The sequence below is a fragment of the Chiloscyllium punctatum genome, chromosome 11 (assembly GCF_047496795.1).
Source record: "Chiloscyllium punctatum isolate Juve2018m chromosome 11, sChiPun1.3, whole genome shotgun sequence".
NCBI classification, from domain to species: Eukaryota; Metazoa; Chordata; class Chondrichthyes; order Orectolobiformes; family Hemiscylliidae; genus Chiloscyllium; species Chiloscyllium punctatum.
The window spans coordinates 62,079,657-62,099,159 of NC_092749.1; the positions used below are offsets into that span (position 1 = coordinate 62,079,657).

The 19,503-nt window shown below is 36.2% G+C and overlaps 1 protein-coding gene across 4 annotated transcripts in view; it reads left to right on the forward strand.

Moving 5' to 3' along the window:
* The window catches only part of sptbn1 (spectrin, beta, non-erythrocytic 1), a 289,393-nt gene extending 270,947 nt beyond the window's left edge, over positions 1–18,446 (forward strand). For all 4 annotated transcript variants that reach the window (XM_072580913.1, XM_072580911.1, XM_072580912.1 and 1 more), the window contains 5 exons: positions 103–169; positions 8,565–8,803; positions 9,933–10,106; positions 15,028–15,070; positions 17,165–18,446. In XM_072580913.1, coding sequence (XP_072437014.1) covers positions 103–169; positions 8,565–8,803; positions 9,933–10,106; positions 15,028–15,070; positions 17,165–17,380 — 739 coding nt within the window. In that variant the 3' untranslated portion in view covers positions 17,381–18,446. The remainder of the gene's footprint in view (positions 1–102; positions 170–8,564; positions 8,804–9,932; positions 10,107–15,027; positions 15,071–17,164) is intronic.
* Positions 18,447–19,503: the final 1,057 nt, after the last annotated feature.

A 19,503-nucleotide genomic window follows, 5' to 3' on the forward strand; every position in this document is an offset into this window, starting at 1 on the left:
AAAGAATATCCACTTTACAGACAGAAAATTGTGTTTGCCCATGGATGTTCACTCGCATGCATCTTATCTCATGAAGTTTTTCTCCTGTTTTCTTTTCCCCAGGGAAGGAACTAGAGAAGGAGAACACGTTTCTCAGAATGGATTACCATCAGACCAGGAGTCCCCACGGGTTAGTTACCGCTCTCAAAACTACCAAACCTACAAAAACTTTCAGAACAGACGAGCTGGCAATGAATGGGCCCGATCTGGACTGTGAAATTCAAACCAATCAGAATGCAGTATTTGTACATTTTGAGACTAACCCATACACACATTCATTTCTCTTTAACAGATGCTTTTTTCATCTACTTTGTTTATCAAAATCAGTTTAGTTAATGAGTAATCCTGCGAAGAGTATCCATTCATCTCAAGCATTCATACTGCTTTTGGTTCTCTGCCATAAATAATAGCCAGCAATGTATTTGGCATCCTTGTATGATAAGAACATAAGAAATTGAAAATTTGTTTGTGAACTTAAGAGCTTGTAAGGGGGAATGGCCACACGATTAACCAAATAACCTTCCTGATGCAAGCAGCTTTTATATTGCAGTTATAAGAATAACTAGATGTAATTCATGAGACACGATGACTCCTTGTTATTGGAACAGGTGAAAATTTTGTTTTGTTGGGCAGCCATCCAAGTTTGAACTGGAGAGATGTGGGAATGGTCAAATATTCTCATCTTTTGTTACAATAAGCAATTAGCAAGGATTTAGCCATAATCTTTTTTAGAAGACTGAATGACTGGCATGGAGTTTGAAGTAAGACAAATTATACCTGGTCTACGTAAGGAATGAGTTTTTATTGTTCTTGTTTTATGTTCTATAATTCCGCTTCTGGGAGCAATTAGAATGACTGAAAGTATTGAGAGTTTGAAAATGTCGTTTAGCAACAGGGTCATTAATCATTTGTCACAGCAAAACATCCTAATTAAGGGTTACAACAATCAATTCTGTGATTCTGTGGAAACATGAGCTCATTTGAAAAACAATGTTGTAGCTAACCTCACCAGATATAACACGATCGGCTCATTTTATAGCTTTACTCGTGCTCCTTGCAGAGCTGAAACCTTACACATACAGTCTATTGAAGTAAGCAGTGGCATCAGCAGTGCAATTGGAGTATGTGGTGAATAGAACTAATCCAAAGCATACAGCCTTGAAAGAACTGTACTGTAAATACAAAGGGGTACAACCACAGAGATAAATTGCTGACAGCTTTGAAATGATTGCATCGGTTTTTTTATCTTTGCACGTGTAGTTATTATGGGATGGGGGTGTCAAATTGATTGGTGATGTGAGATGGTTAAGCTTAGTAACACAAAGACGCAAAACAGGCAAATAAAAGAGTGGTGTTGCCCCAACGCTCAGAAACAATGGCTGCATGAAGCATTAACAAGGGCAATTATTCTGTGTTACTCTCAAGAACATTCTTTCCAGAAGGTGGCAGTGTATTATACCTAGCAGGAGGTGGTAATAAACTGGACTGCCTACAACACCTGGAAATGGGGTGCATGAGAAGACAGTGCTCTTTCGTCTTAAATGCATCATTCTTGTTCAATAGTTAGATTCATAGAGGTGTACAGCACGGAAACAGACCCTTCAGTCTGACTCATCCATGTGGACCAGATATCCCAACCCAGTCTAGTCCCATCTGCCAGTACCTGGCCCATATCCCTCCAAACCCCTCCTATTCATAATTCCCATCCCGATGCCTTTTAAATGTTGCAATTTTACCAGCCTCCACCACTTCCTCTGGCAGCTCATTCTATACACATACCATCCTCTATGTGAAAAAGTTGCCCATTAAGTATCTTTTTTTTATATCTTTTCCCTCTCACCCTAAACCTATACCCTTTAGTTCCGGACTCCCCCACTCCAGGGAAAATATCTTGTCTATTTATCCTATCAATGCCCCTCTTGATTTTGTAAACCTCTATAAGGTCACCCCTCACCACTTTAGGGAAAACAGCGCTAGCCTATTTAATCTCTCCCTGTAGCTCAAATCCTCCAAACCTGGCAACACCCTTGTAAATCTTTTCTGAACCCTTTCAAGTTTCACAACATCTTTCCAATAGGAAGGAGACCAGAATATTCAAACAGTGGCCTAACCGATGTCCTGTACAGCTGCAACATGACCTCCCAACTCCTATACTCAATACTCTGACCAATAAAGGAAAGCATACCAAGCGCCTTCTTCACTATCCTATCTACCTGCAACTCCACTTTCAAGGAGCTATGAACCTGCACTCCAAGGTCTCTTTGTTCAGCAACACTCCCTAGGACCTTACCATTCATTCCACAGATTGGTGCCTGTTTTCTATTCTGCATTTACAGGCATACCTATCTGACTGTCAGAATGTTGATGCTTCTATTTTATAACATGTTTACGTATTTCAGAATAGGTAGTCACTATGCATAAACAATTGAAAACCTAGCCTCACACTCATTGTCTTCATGTTGGATATGTGACAATAATCTCTTCCACTTAAGAAAATGTTCCATGCAGTGACATACAGTAGACACATCAAGGTATGTGGTGTGAAGGAAATTTTTGTAAAGTTCTGGTTTTGCTGAGCAAAACATCATTCACCAGGGATAAGCCATAAATATACCAATTGATAACTATAACGACTTTTGCAATGCTAGTAATGCCACAACTATGTTAAACATTTACTGTAGGGTCAAATCCCTATTCAGTTCACCTGTTGCTCAGTGAGGCACTCATCCGTACTGGAGGTTTTGTGTCGCATTCTACCTTCTGATCTCTTTTTCATCATCTACATATCAACTATTTAAAAAATTATTTGAAGTGTTTTAAAAGCAAGTTTTCGTGAAGGTATTTATTTAAAAAATGGTCCAGTGGTTTTCAAGAAGTAAATACAGTTCTTAAATCTGAAACACATCTAACAAACTACTGCTTTCATTCCCATTCCAAATGGAATCCACAACAAAGGAAGGGCAGACTTGGTACAAATATGTCCAAATTGTAGTAGATGGCAGTTTAAATATAATGTGAGTGAAATCTAGATACTGTGTGTTTCATGCATGTAAAAAGTATAGGTACAAATACTTTGTTCCCTCAAAAATAGCAAGGAACTGAATTGCAGATCCAATAGAAATTAGAATCGTGTCTGCTCTCCTAATTCAGTACTCCCTTTGGAACAGTTGCCTAGCTGTTCTCCTGAATTACTGTGCAGCATTTTATCAGACTGAACAATCACGTATCTACATAACATAGTAACCTTGTTTATACTATTAATGGACAATAGGCCATATTATTCCATTGACATAACGTCAAATGCTAAGGCTGTTAACTCTGGTTCTATTTGTGTGTTTCAGAGAAAATTACTTTATCCTCTATTGAGGTGTTTGCATAATTAAAGTGGGTTAAAGAGGTTGATTGAAGGTTGCCTGCAAAGAGATGCCAGGTAGACGAATTACGTAAAGCTCATTATTATACCAATGTAATGCCAGGATTCTCTTATCTATAGCGTAGGTTTTACTTAACATCAGTAAAGATAAACAACATTGTATTTGTAAGCTTTGATTTCTGATCTACAGTTTTTACTGTGAATATTTCTCTTAATCAAATTGACAAATAATGTCTAACTAATAAAGTGGCTGTCCCAGATGAGATGGAGATTATTTCATAAAACTGATGAGTGTTGTTCAGTGTCTACGCAGTAAGACCAGTCATACTCCAGATAATCTGAGTGTTGCATTAAATATATCAATCACTATTTAATATGGTCCCCAGGAGGGAAATACTTAAGATAATGGTTTTATGTTTTATTTCTGGCTGGTGCTGACATCGGGGGAAAGCAAAATTCAGCACATTCCAGTCACTTATAAATTATTTCTGAAAAGAGATTTGGTAACAACAAATTTTGGCAATGCCAAAGTGTCAGCAGACTTTTAAGCTTACTGTCAGCTTTTTAAGTTTTAACAGTTATTTTTAATTTGGTCTTTCAATTTTTCAAGCAAAAACTATTTTTTGCTTAAAAGCAAATAAAATTCAACATATGAAAGAGAATATATACTGTTTAAGTGAACTTAGTGTCAGTGACAGTGGTTTTCTGCATTCTGATTGCAGAAATGATTTTCCTTACTGCAGGAAAATATGTCTTGAGTAGTTTACATGAAATCTGAGACATTGAGCACTAAGCTGAGAAGGATTTATTAATAAATTGCTAGCAAGTTTGAAAGCCGCTCATACAAGCGATAGTCATCAAGGCTTTCTCATATATTCAAATAACATGAAGCACATTAACATCACTAAACAGAATCCAGAGCTATTAGGGTATTTTTTTCTGAATCAAATATTGCAAAGCAACAAAACTAGGTGTTAAAACTTCCTCCAAATATACATTAAATAACAAATACTAAAATACTAAATTTTGTTCATGTTCATTATAGGAGTACATGTGGAATTTTTGCACATACAGTGGAGTTATCATTTTGAATTATTTTCATATTCTCCATTGTAGCTAAATTACAAACAATCTATCACTTTACTATCAATTGATTCAAATGAATTAGTTACTTCTCTCCCTTGTATCATCTTCTCTGTACCTTGCACTGTTTGTTGTTGCAATATTAATATTTTGTTTTTTCTCTGTGATGATGATGGATTATGCACATCGATATAGGAGCTCTGTTTGGGGGAATGATTCATAAAAGACTTCACTGGTGAACATCTTGTATGTTGGCAATTTCATTGAATGAGTTGTGTTGAAACCTTAAAATTCTGATAACAAAATTAACTTTTGAGTAGTATATCTTGATTCTGTTTAATAGCGGTTAAGTCAAAATTTGATGGAGTTCTAAGCAAATTGTTAATAATTTACTCTACATTTTTAAATATAAGAATCGGTCAGTTCTCAAATATTCAAAGTTCCTAATAAGTCTGGTTTTATTCTTCAGCAGCTGGAAGGATCAAAGCTTGTGTGATTTGCCAATCTATTTCTCTTTTAAATAACATTTATTGAAATTTAATTTAGGCCCAATTTAAACTTTCTCTTTTGGGTGTTTGCCATTTAATTTTTTTCAAATGTAATCTGTCTTTGAACCACTTTAATTGTTTTGTGCTCGCAAAGTTTGTTGATACGTTTTATTTTCACCTTTAATCATAGGCTGTTCTTACTGCATGTTTGTTCATTTTGATTCAATTGTTAGCCATTGACTAATTGAACATTAAAGCATTGCTACTAACACATATGAATGGAACAATTCTGACATTAGTTTTGATTCTGTTGTAACTGTCACTTGATTACCTAACTTGTGTCATTTTTGTTTTCAATGGTATTTATTTTTGCATGTGTTTAGCATGTTTAAACCTTAATTATTAAAGTTCACCTTATATTTAATGTTTGTTAACTTTGTGTTTGTGTTTCTGAAAGAGCATTGTCATAGTTTTGTACATATGTTTCTCACTCAGAACAGTATGTCTTTAAAGTATTAATGTGAATAACTTTAAACTTAAAAGGCCAGAGGTCACAATAACACAAATGCCTAGTATTCTGTTTTGTGTTCTCTCTGAATTTACAAACACAATTTTACTTTGTTAGTCCTATTCATTTAATTAGATTCTTTGAAGTATTTCCCATTAACTGCATTTTTTTTACAGCAGAGGGTGCCTTAGAGTTAATTTACAGTATTCAGTATAACTGATTCTTGACAGAGCTTTCAATTTTGACCAGGAAGCATTCATGCATATATTTGCAGGTTTTTAGATGTTTTCTAATCAGTCTGTTAAAATATGTTACTGCACAGCTCTGGAGCAGTTAGGACTTGAACCGAGGCCTCTTGGCACATAGGTAAGAACCACTCCACCACAAGAGCCTCTTTACTGTCAGCTTTTTATTTTACCAAATTCTATGGAAAATCATTGAGAAAGATAATTGGCAATTTAAAGAAAGATGTCATCAAATGAGACTGGCAGAATTATCATATGTACCAAATATATGGCAGAGAAGGCTATTTAATGCCATCTCAGCCCAAGAAATGGCTTCACTATGAGATTTGTGATATCAAATTAAAATGTCAGACAAAAATCTTTATTTTGCCCCACCCAATTTTCCTTTGTGCATCAGTCTCTTTTCAGCTATTAATGAATGATTAATCATTGAGCTGAGGAATTGTTTATATATCTATTTACCTAAAGAAAGTATGAGTGTTATTGTGCCAACGGGCAATTTGAGATATGTAAGTGCTTAAACATATTTGTCATGTAAAAATTTTGGAAGTTGTCTGTTTCTGCAATGTCAGGATTTTTTTAATCATGAGTTAATGTGCAAAGTATGAGGGAAATAAGACAGCTTTTCTAAAAAAGTTGTATATGTGAAGTCGTATTTGAAAGTCTAAAGAGCTATCAGTATAGTCTGTACAATATTGGAAAGCATAAAAGGGACAATCAATCAGATTTATAAGGCAATGCTCTAGTCACCTGAATTAATTCATATTCGGTATCTGCTTCTAATGTAAGAAGAATTCAAGATGTTACCTCTTGGCCTGATATGAATTTGCAACTGTGCACATTTGACACTCTATTAATTGAAACTAAAGCACTAGAAAATATTTTGCTTTAGCTAATTACATGATGTTTATAGTGTGGCTAGATAACTGCAGCATGTACCTTACAAATATGATTCAGAAAAGTTAGAGAAAAGTATTGATAGCATGAAAACCAAGAGTGATCTGCATTTCTGTGGCTAAATATAGTGGAATTATAATTCAAATAATTTGAATGACTGGATTCTGAAGATACCCACCCTATCCAGATAGAGACTGCAGAGCTGCTGGAAGCTTGGCTGCTCTCTAGGTTGTCAGGATCACACTGCAGCAAGCGGCACGAACAACAAAGCGAGTGATGGACAAGACCTTAGGTCTGTCTGTTTTTGGGGGTAAATAACTGTGTTGGCTTTGAGTGACTTCTTTGGCTTTCTTAACAAAATTTCAAATTCGTAATATAGTTTAAAATGTTATGATTAGTCTGCTTAAAATGCTGTTTGCATTGAAAGCTGTGTTCCTTCTTTTATCTTATTAAATTACAAATCACTAAATCTAGGTGGTGGAATTGGTCTGCATGATGTGATTCATAAACATTAAAATCTCTGCATGCCTAAATGATGTCTTAATTGAAAAAAAGTGAATGAGCATAAGCAAAGTCTCAGCTAAAAGAGAGCTCAATCTATATTGAAGGGGAGCTAATTGGATTGTGATAGTACAAGGCTTTTGGTTGCCTTGTCATTTTCTTTGTCTGGTTGGGTACACCCTCAAAATTTTCACAGTCTTCCCATTAGCATCTGTATAAAGACCACTCTAGAATTAGTTTATGTTTAGTAAAGTGCATCAGGTTGGCTTGGGGATAGCACATTTATATGCTGGCATTGATTGATGTAAAACTTTACATTGAGTTTTCCTTTCCATTTCAAAAATCCAGCTGCAGTGCTCTTTGTTCTTGATTCTACTGAAGCGATTTGATGCCACATTCTCTCAGCAGTGTCAGATCTGAATTGCCTTAAGATTATATTCAACAGACAAACCAAGTATTAATGGGTTAATCTTAATTCTAGCTGAGAAAAATATAAAAAAGGAAAAATGTTTAGAAAAAATCTTATAGTAAATACTTCATTTTTTAAAAAAGATAGTACTTTGATATAGACTTTGTTTATATTCATTTCATATTCATAACAGTTTACCTTGGCGAGGTCACTGTTAAAGTAGCTGTGTGCTTAGCGTCACTGGTTGGAAGAAAAAATTGATATGCAAGAATGCTTTGAATCTGCTTCCTACTTAGAGGCTGCTGTTACATGTCAGTCATTTCTACTTCAGGGGTTACGGGAGCTTCCTGGTAATTGTCCAATAGGTTCCACTATGTTAATCTTAGGAATAAAGATTTTCACAAGGAGCAATTTCCTTTTTTCTTTCATTAAAATTGGCAATACCAGCAGTTTACTCCGTTCCCCTTTTTTCATGAGATTTGGAAAATTCAGAAACGAGCAACTTTTGTTCAAGTACACGTGCACCAGTAGCTTTCTGCTACCTATTCAAGTTACCACATAAAATTAGAAATCAAGTATTAGCACTAGCTTTATTGAGCATTCTGATCATTATCATTGGGCTTGCTCCTCCATATCCAGGTACATTCAATTTGAGCTTGGATCAATGGCTGAGCATTTAGAGTTAAAATCCTGCTTTTTTCCCCCCTGCTACTGTAAGAGTCCTATTGTCTCCAACTAATTCCTGTTATAACATGAATCCAAGTTAGGATGTTAGTTACCCACATAATTAAATACACTGTGCTGGTGTCCAGACAACCTTTTCTCATCAATTCATAGACATCCATAAATACCTGAATGTACTGTAACTCGCATCCATTGTACTTATCAATAAATGAAATTCATACACCAATATTAAAACTTTCAGTGCATGTAGAATGCAAAGCCTCTGGTGTGTGTTTGGTCTCAGTCTCTTTTTGGACTGCATTAAAATAGTGATTAATCTGTTATCTATTTAATTCAGGTGTCTCAGACAATTGAAACAAACGAGATGGTGAATGGTGCTACTGAACAGAGAACCAGTTCAAAAGAACCCAGCCCTGCAGCTTCGCCAACTTCAGATCGCAAAACTAAGACCTCACCTTTGCAGGCTCAATCTGCTACTTTACCTGTTAAGTCACAAGAAACTCCTTCAGCACAGATGGAAGGATTCCTACATCGCAAACATGAATGGGAAACCCACAACAAGAAAGCATCAAGCAGGTGTGTCATTTTCTCAAGTGCACACAAGTATGTGAAGTTGCTTGAATCTAGGCTGTCTAATGCAGTTCCTTTTTAATTTATTCAGATTGTGAACCCTTCTTTGTTCAGCTTGCACCTCTAGTAGCAAAGAGAGAAATTTGTTCTCAGGCCTTCTTAATTCTGCCCACAATTTCCTGCCTTAGGCCTTGATCTTTTGTTTCTTCTTGTATCTCTGTCTATCTTTCTAACTGCATAATGTTTGAATGGACAGGCCCCTTAAATTATTTTGCGTGATCTGTATCTTAGAGGTAACTTAGCTGTAACTTACAGGCCAACTTGTGCAAACTTGCATGGAATCTTTCAGGTCATGGCTGTACAATCTATTCTGTCGTCTTCACCTGTAAGCAGGAGTGTTTAGCACTGGTTGTTGTATCGGCTGTACTGCATTGCAATACAGCAAACAGTTATTTTGAGTCATCATTTAGTATTTTAGTAATTCAATAGGCATATTAAGGACTTCTACAGAATGCAAAAACCATTGAGATATGTTAAAGTTATTTTTATATAGTGTAAAAAGTGGCCCATGTAGAGGTAATCTATTAAGAGTTCAAACTGGTTTTGGGAAGAGGATCTGATTTGTGCTATTTGGTAGGTATACAGGGGGTTTTCAAAATAGGTGTTAACTAATCAATCTCAGTAAAATGTTCAACAAGGAGAATTCCTTTGTGGATTACTAAATAAACACAAAGCTAGGAACATTACTCAACCAGATGAAGTCCCGCGTTCAATACTCAAACTATTCCAAGCCAGTTGATATTCCTCAGATTAAATGGATTGAACAGTTGAAGTTAAGAAGGGGACAGTCTGCCATGGAAACAGTGTGAAACCCTGGTATGGATGTTCCATAAATCTGAATTGTGTTTGGCTGTTGTATAATAGTTAACGTCAGTATGGAATTCACAAGGAGAATTGACTGAATAAAACACTCATAGGCTTATCGAATCCAGGGAAAATAATACTTAGAATCTGAGTTTGATCCTTAAGAGAAAAGTAGAACATCTTAAATTCAACATTATGGCATTGATTGTGTAAATGTTGATATCTTAAATAACTGTAGGACTATTAATGAGAAATTTTATTTTTTTTTCAGATCTTGGCACAATGTGTATTGTGTGATAAACAATCAAGAGATGGGCTTTTATAAAGATGCAAAGAATGCTAGTTCAGGTATCACGTATCATGGTGAGGTTCCAATTAGCCTAAAAGAAGCACTCTGTGAAGTAGCTGTTGATTATAAGAAGAAGAAGCACGTTTTTAAGCTAAAGTAAGTAATTTTTTCTTTGTCCCTTTTTGTGCTATACTCAACACATGAAACGTGCAATATATATCTTTCAAATCCATTCTAAAAGATCATAAGCTGTAGAAACAGAGTAACCCATCGAGTTTGCTCCACACCTTGAGATCACAGCTGAACTAATAATTCTCAAATCCACTTTTCTGCCTTTCCTCCACGCCCTTGATTCCTTTACTCATTAAAAAAAACTATATCTCAGCCTTGAATATACTTTATGACCTTTCCTCTACAGTCCTCATTGGTAAAAAATTCCATAGATTCCATACCCTCCAATGGAAGAAATTCCTCCTCATCCATTTTTTAAATGGGAGACCCCTTATTTTGTGATTATGCACTCGGTATCACAAGGAGAGATGTTCTTTCCATATCTATCCTGTCAGGTCTCCTAAGAATGTCATATGTTTTAATAAGGTTGCCCTTCATTCTTCTAAACTCCAATGAGGACAGGCCCAAACAAATGAACCCCATTCTCATAAAACAGACTCTATATTGGGATCAGCTTTGTGAACTTTCTCTGGACTGCCTCAAATGCTAATGTAAATTTCCTTAGAGATGGGGCCCAAAACTGTTCATGGTATTCCTATTGTGGTCTGATTAATGCAATGTACAGTTTTAACAAGAAATCCCTATTTTTATCCTCTACTTCCTTTGGAATAAAGGCCAACATTCCATTTTCCTTCACTATCAACTTTTGAACATGGATGCTAGTTTCTTGTGATTGATGCATGACGACTCCCAAATCCTCTGTACTGCAGCTATCTTAAGGCTTTCTTCATTTAAATAATATTCAGCACTTTTATTCTTCTTGTCAAATGCATAACCTTGTTTACCCATATTCCATTTTCCAAGTTTTAATCCACTTGCCTTCCCACCTTTTTATTTGTCATTGGTAAATTGGGCTTTGGTACATTCACTTTTCTCACCCAGGTCATAGCTTTTCATGACTTACAGATTGCCATCCCTTATCCCAATTCTGTCTTCTGGTAGCTAGCTAATAATCCATCCATGCCGTTATACTACCTCTAACACCATGAACTCTTACCTTATTACATGGCCTAACTTGTGGTACCTTATTAAACATCTTCAACGATTCAAAATATATTACAGCCACTGTCTCCCCTTTTATGTATCCTACTTCCTACAACCTCAAAAATTCTAATAAATTTTTCAAGCATGATTTCTACTTTTTGAAACCATGCTGTTTGTATTATGTATTTCTAAATACTCTGCTATTACATCCTTTATAATAGACTTTAATATTTTCCCAATAACATATAGTTACAAGATTCTTGCAACCTGTGCTGACAAGTGGATGCAATGAGGATGAACAAACTGACCACAGCTGATCAAGTGGGCGGAGGAAATAGATGTGTTGTTGTAATGGTAATGGGCAGGAGTGGTAAGGAACAGTAAGAAGGATAAATATTGGGATTTGCAGCATGAGCGTAACTCCCGAAGACTGTGCCTGCCCCATGCCTAGATTATGGACATCTCCTTCCTGCTGGAGAAGAACTTGTAGTGGGAAGGTTGTGGTCCAGTAGTCATCATCCATGTTGGTACCAATAATAATGATAAGACAAGGCAGGAGGTTCTGCTGAAAGATTTAAAATAGTTTGGAGCCAAACTCGAAAGTAGAACTTCAAAGTTAATAATCTGTGGATTACTACACAAACCATGGGTAAATTGGCAGATGGTTTAAAGATATGTCAAGAATCTAAATATGTGGTTCAGAGATTGGTGTGGGTGGGTGGAATGGATTTCAGGTTATCAGGTACTAGCACTGGTACTGGGGTAGAAAGGAGCTGTTTTATGAGATGGACTTCACTTGGGACCAGTGTTGTAGTGAGTCCACTAGCTAAGGCAGTAGAGAGGGCTTTAAACTAATGAGGAAGGGACTTGTTTGGGAGAAAGGAAGTGTAGCCTTACCAAGCCACAATATATGGTAGCATTACAGGGCATCTATTTGGATAGTGATACCCAGTGTGAGACAGGAAGAGATAGATTGAACAAACTTCAAGAAAAAAGCAGTAAATAGGGTCAGGGAGAAAAATGCTAAGAAGATCAAATTAATTTTATCTCTTTACTTAAATTCTTGTAATATTTAATACAAAATAAATGAAATAATTGTGCAGATCAAGGTTAATAGGTATGATTTTATTGAAGTTGTGGAGACATGGTTACACAGAGATCAATGTTGGAAAGTAAACACTCAGGGATATGTTAAATTTGGAAAGAGAAGCAGGATAGCATTGTTAGCACCGGATGGGTTAAGTATGATAGCAAGAAATAATCTTAAATCAAAAAATATAGAATCCATATGGGTGGGGTTAAGAAATTAAAAAGGGTAAGACACTGGTAAGAGTTGTCTGAGTCCTCCTAAAGAAGCTGTGCGGTATGATAGAGAAGGAAATAATGAGGATAAGTTAAAAATACATTATGCTAATCCTAGATGACTTTAATCTTTTTGTAGATTGCAGTAGCCAGATTGGCAGAAATAGCCACAAAGAAAAATTCAGTGTGTGTATTTGGGGCAGTTTCCTAGAACAATATTTGTGGACCCAACGAGGGATTAAGCTGTTTTGGATCTGGTGATGTGCAGTGAGATGGGTTTAATAAATGATGCCAGTGTAAAATATCCCTGGGAAACAGTGACAGTAGCAGAATTTTACATTCAGTTTGAGAGGGATCAACTTAGATCAGAAACAACTGTGCTCAGCTTAAATAAGGATAATTACAAAGAAATGAGGGCAAAACTGGCTGGAGTGAATTAGGAAATGAGTTTAGCAGCAAAGAAGATTGAGGAACAATACTAGGCATTTAAGCAAATTGTTCATGGCTCACATAAAAGATATGTCCCAACTGAGAAAGAAGGATTCTATGAAAGGGAGAAGCCGACTATGGTTCACAAGAGAAACTAATGATAGCATTAAATTGAATGAACAAATATACAATGTGGTAAAGTTTAGTGGTAAGCTGAAGGACTGGGGAAGTTTTAAAACTGACAGAAGACAACCAGTAAAAAGAGGGAGAAGATAAACTAAGGGCAAACAGCAAGTAATATTAAGATTGACAGCACAATAAAAAGGGACAGGTAGAAGTGAGCACAGACCCATTACAGAATAAGGTGGGGAAATAATAATGGGGAACCAGGAGATGGCGGCAGAGTTGAATAAATGCTTTGCCTCACTCTTCACAGTAGAAGACACGACGAGCATCCCAAAATTACTAAGTAATCAAGGGGAAAAAGGAGGAGTGAAAATAAATACAACAGCTATCATTAGAAAAGAAGTGTGAGGGAAACAACAGAATATTCCTCGTGGATAATTAACTCCTGAAAGAGAAAATAGGACAACATTTTGGGTGTTGCTTGAATATAATTTTCAAGTCATAGATAAAATAGTTAGAAGATGTAATACTAAGAAAGAGCAAAGCAAAGTTAGCAAATTTTTAATCATGAAGAATTGTATCCGAGCTGAATTAGCAATGGTAATAATTACAAATGAAATGCAGCCAAATCAGGTTCCTATTGAACGTCGCTATGAGACAAAGTTACTGTGTTTCCTTCACACAGATTTGCAAAAATTGCTATCAGTTACTTGAATTATTTGCATAAATTTCCATTCAAACTGATTCTCATTAGTCTTTCGATTTTTTTTATTATTTAGAGATTCTAGGAACTCATTGCATCCATCCATGATATTTACAATACCTGGTTCATATAGATCAATTTGTAAACTACTAATTGGTCAGACATGTTTACCTGTTGTTTCAATAATATAATCTCTTCATTGATTTGAGTGAAACAGTCCATTCAAGTAGTGCTTTGCAACAGTGTGATGCAAATAGAGTTTTTTTTACTGTAATTTCCTCTCAAAGTTGAGTTTGTACCATGGTATAGAACTACAGATTGCCGATACCCCTTAATACTTTGTGCCATTCCTGCGAGAACCTCAACAATGATGTCAGTTAACAAGCTACTGAGACCAAAAGGGTCAACCGATCATTTTGCCTACTATCCAACCACAAATGCTTGTTTTGAAGGCTAGATAATGACGTATGTACCCTGACATTTTAATTGCCTTCCCTACCTTAACCCTAAGGCAGTTTCTACCTGTGCTGTGGTCAACAAGTTCATTTCAGCTTGAGATTAAATCTACAATCTTTTTAGTAGGCAGGGCTGTTTAAGATGCTGGGCAGGTTCATCAATTACTGATATAGTGAAGATTGAAGAAAAGTGATTAGAAATTAGCATTTAGTACATGATTCTGCATTTCTGTTTCACCTATAGGGTCAATTGTGTGCAAAAATGACTAAATATTTCTAATGGATGCAATTTTTAAAAAAAATTTCAAGTATTAGCTACAAAAGATATATATATAATGCAGTCTATTATCTATTCCACCTTACCTCCCAAAGATGATATTGGGTTTGCTTGAATGGTGTTTGCTGGTTTCTCACAAGCAACTATTCTTTGTATGTACAGTTTCTGGATTAGTGGTGCTGGAAGAGCACAGCAGTTCAGGCAGCATCCGAGGAGCAATAAAATTGATGTTTCGGGCTATTCCTGATGAAGGGCTTTTGCCCGAAATGTCAATTTTACTGCTCCTCGGATGCTGCCTGAACTGCTGTGCTCTTCCAGCACCACTAATCCAGAATCTGGTTCCCAGCACCTGCAGTCATTGTTTTTACCCCTTTGTATGTACAGTGTCCAGTAGCTCACCAGTTGATTGTGGGAGCATCCTTCTCCCCTTTATCCTCTTCAAAACATCCACAAAAACTAAACAGTTTTTTCTGTTAGTAGTTAGTGGATGAAACCAGTAACTATGGTATGGTTAGTTTTATACTGTGACAGAGCCAAATGCAAGTAATGTGTTTTTCTCGTTAAAAACAGGCTGAGCGATGGCAATGAATATCTCTTCCAAGCTAAAGATGATGTAAGTTTCTAAATTAGTCAAGGACAAATTTAAGCATTTATTATTTTGTTTGCATTTCATTATTCAGGTTATTTTTATTTCCCCAGTAATATATTCCTGAATCTTTGATGTGTGAATTAAATCTACAGTGTTTAATTGTGTACAAACTCTCTTGTTTCTTAATTATAACTTTTGCTAAATGTTCAAGGTTCAGTGTAATCTACTTTGTCCAGTCATGGATCCTTTACTTGTTTATGCATAAAGCAAACTTTTGATGAAGGGTGCCGTTAAGACTGAATCTTTTTTTTTCTGCATTTTGATTGTGGACCAAAATGGGAAAAGGACTTTTTTTTTAAATTATTGAACATGATAAATGCAACTTACTAAAATTCATTGTTAGTGTTGTTTATGCCACTGTTTGTTTGACCGGTCTGGTTACAGACAGGCTGGATACCAGGGGTAGATACAATCATTAAAAGCTGAAACCACATCTGCAGCTATAAGAGAGATTATTCTCTTCAAAGAAGGGTGTTTGTTAAGCTAGATATGCTTGCACAAACAGCTACTAGTATCTGCATCTTGCTTCTGCAGATGTCACAAGGCGGAATCATGAGGGTGTATACCAAGAAATAACTAACCGAAAAGGGAGGTGGTCAGCTGGTAGAAACAGATGTATTGACATGACAGTTGCAATTGTCATGCACATAGGGAGTTAATATGAACAAGATAACCAAATAAGACCCAGTGTTGCATCAGCAAAGTAATAAGACTCCGCTATCAAGGGGGGGATGGGGTTGTACGCTAACAGGCCAGACAGATGTGGTAAGCCGATTAGATTAGCAGATGCACAGAGCAATACAACTGTCACACATGAGGTAAAAGGGGAGGTACAGAGAGACTCATAGAAAACTGTAAAAATGTGCAATAAAATTATTCAGAAGTGTGCCTACTTTGTGGTCACCCAGGCTTGCAAGAACGTATGAATAAAGACTGCTTCAGAATTTGACTCAGACTGAAATTATTGAACAGTGAGCTTCATTTCTCACAACTTTGAGGATCAAAGATTGGCATTAGTATGACTGGTAATTACAAGCTGATCCATACAACTTTTGTCATGTGAGTCTTAAATTTGAAAGGTTGGAAAATGTGTGTTTGAAGGGAAGGTAAGGATGTCGTCCATAGATGATAGCTACTCCCAGGATGACTTCTCAAATCAGAAAGTACTAGGGGTGGAGGAAAAAAATCAAAAGCCAAAGTTTTTTTTTGTCACAAGGTGGGTCACGTTTGTCAGAATGCCAGAAATTGCTAAGTTATCAGAACTTGTAAGAATGAGTCAAAAAAGGAAACTCAAAAGGAAAAGGCCACAGCTGAAACTGTAGCTGTAACTGCAATGAAGAGAGAAGAGGTAAACACTGCTGAGATTATATGAGTCAGATGACAGACTGGCACTGGGGGTGTGTACAAAATGAGTCCTGGCTGGCAACAAAGAGCTAATTGTTTCGTGGAGCTGTGACCAGTTGTAGCTGACAAATTGTCTCTCTGCCAATAACTATATGGTTGGTTCCTGGGTAACTGGACAGCTTGAGGATGTGAACAATATTGCCAAAAGCCATTGGTTCCCCAGAAGGAGAATTAGTGTGTCTCTGCAATAAAAGTAAGTGAAGCTTGAAGAAAGCCAGTTATTTTCTCCCATCAGTCGGTGTAAGCTGTTGGTTTTGATGAATAAGTCAGACACTTAACAATTTGTGGCATAGTTGCTCTCCAAACATGGCAAGGAAGTGAAAGTATCTGGAAAAGAGAGGTCGAAGAACATCAAGGCCATTAAAATGCCTTTGCAGATTTTCCTTCCACCCATAACACTTTTTCTGTCTGTGTTTGTCTATATGTTTGTCTAAGGAAGTGTTTTATAAGAGATTTAAAATTATAGCTCCTATAGTTACATGTCAACAGTCCTAGTTGTTTATCTGCAGCTAGGGTTAAATTATTTATAATAAATAGCCAATGTTGTTAAGACAGAAAGCTGGTTTTCAGTTTTCCTGACTTTACAAAGTAAGATAATTTGCACACTTTGATAAAATATTTTAACTTGGTGACAACCTCCATTTTTTAAAACAGGAGGAAATGAACAGCTGGATTCAAGCTATCACCTCGACTGTGTCTACAGACAAGAGTGAGGCAACTCCAAGCAGTCAGAGTACCCCAGCAGCTAGTCGTGCACAGACCCTACCAGCCAGTGTTGTCTTGACTGGGGAATCCAGCCCTGGGAGACGAGAAAAAGACAAAGAGAAAGACAAAGAGAAGAGATTCAGTCTGTTTGGCAAGAAGAAGTAAAGCAGCTCAACAGCCTTCGTTTCTTTATCAACAAAACTCCAGCATGAGCATTTAGAACCAGTGCATTATACTTTGTGCCTCATGTACCTCAAGCCAGTTAGTTTTAATTTATGGAGATCATCAAAGAGTTGCTTAATCTCTAGAATGTGAGGTGCATTTGGCAGTTTTCATTTACAATTAAAGGGCCAGTTGTTGATGATTTGTATGTAGTTTAGGATCCAAATATCTAAATTTCTCCTCAATTTTGTGAGGCTGTCTTGGAAATAAAACAACTTACATCCATGTGCTACTGGAATGCAAGGCAGCAATGCTTTTGAAATCTTTTATTGTGCACATGGAATATGGATTAAAAAGATCCAAAATACTTGTCCAACTCCATTTATCAAAGTTGCTATTCCTGAGTCTTGGCTAGTAGAAACTTCCATTTTACATTTATTTAAAACGTATATTGTATCATCTTTGCTATGACAAAAGGCAAATGTGCATTAATTTGCATTTTAATTAAATAAAAATCATGTTAGCCTGGCAGCAGATATTAACAGAAACTATTGGGTTTTTGTGCAGCAAGCGTGAATAAAGAATGTTGGTATATAAGAATGAATTAGTATACTGATTCACTTTTAAATAATCTGTAATTTTAACTTCCTTTTTTGTTGCTCAGTTGCATTATACTGTATGTTTCAAATAATTCTAGTACAAAGTATAAAACCTTAGATGTATATTAAAACCTTTCAAAGCATTGATGTTAAGTGTTGAAGTGGGGATTCATTATCTGGAAAAGTAATGTTACTCAAATGGTTATTTGCTTGTTGGCTAAAGCACTGTGTCATAATTTTGCTATATTATCTTACTATTTGATACATAGTGTGTATTTCTGTCATTGTAACTATTGTAATGAAAAATTCATCTTACTGCACAATCAGGATACATAATAGGAATGAATCCTTGCAAAAACTGGGCCTGTAGTCAAATAGTACAACAGGCTTTCCGTTGTATGGGACTGCACCTGTAGAGTTTTACCCTATCTGTTAAAATGTGCGATGTCATTAAATGCTTTTAAAACTTATTGTGCCATGGGTATTCTTGTATAAGTTTCAATAAACCTTCCTGTTTTAGAGCTAAATGTGGTTTGTGTACACTGTAGAAACCTTTGCCTCAATATATATCGTTTCAGTGTTCAACTGTTGTATGTAATCACCAAATTCATTACTTCGGAAAGATTCTTACCAACTTATCCCCAGCATTGAACCACAGCAGTTTAAATGCAGGGCTAAAATGATTGGCAGCAATATGTATTAATCTAAACTGGCTAAGATTGTGTGCACAAAATTTTATTTTTCCATACCAGTTTTCCTTGCATTTCTGAGGGTGCCTAATATTGCCAAATTACAGGTGGATTTATCTTGCTGGCTGTACTAGTTTATAATCCAATCTAAACCAAATCCAAAATTTTACATGGCTACTTTCATTAGCTAGGTGTTAATATCCTATCCAAAGCTGTCTGTTGTAAATGCTTTTTGCCAGAAAAATCTTATTGCAAAACATGTAGTTGATGGATTGTAAGACTAGGTTAGTCTAATCCCTTTGTCATTTTAAAGTCCTCAATCATGTCCTCACAAATTATGCACTTTTCTCAATAAAAGTTCTGTAAACCTTCCTGACATCTGTGGATTTCAAAACTAATTATCGAGCTAGTGACCTGCATTTGAACATTTTTCAGAGCCTCTACATACACCACCTTGTGAAGGAACTTCAATTGGAGACAGTATTCGAAATAAAGCTGGACTAAAGCCTTTATACAAGATAAAGCAACATCCTGAGTTCTAGGTATTTTAAATCAAAGTATTCATTATGACACATGTCTGGAACAGGCAGGACAGGATCCCAGAACTACTTATCCAGAGGTAGGGACATAGCACTGGACAACAAGAAACCTATACTCCGTTCTGTTCTCTCCCTTTATATCTGCAGCCCTGCCAGTAGATTTCCTTCATGTTTATCTAACTTCCAAGAATTGTATTCTTGGAATGAACACAAGATATCAACACAAAACGTTAATGTTCTGCATTTCTGCACCAACATGGCATTGGTAATGGATCTTCAATATTGTAGAACCTTCTGCT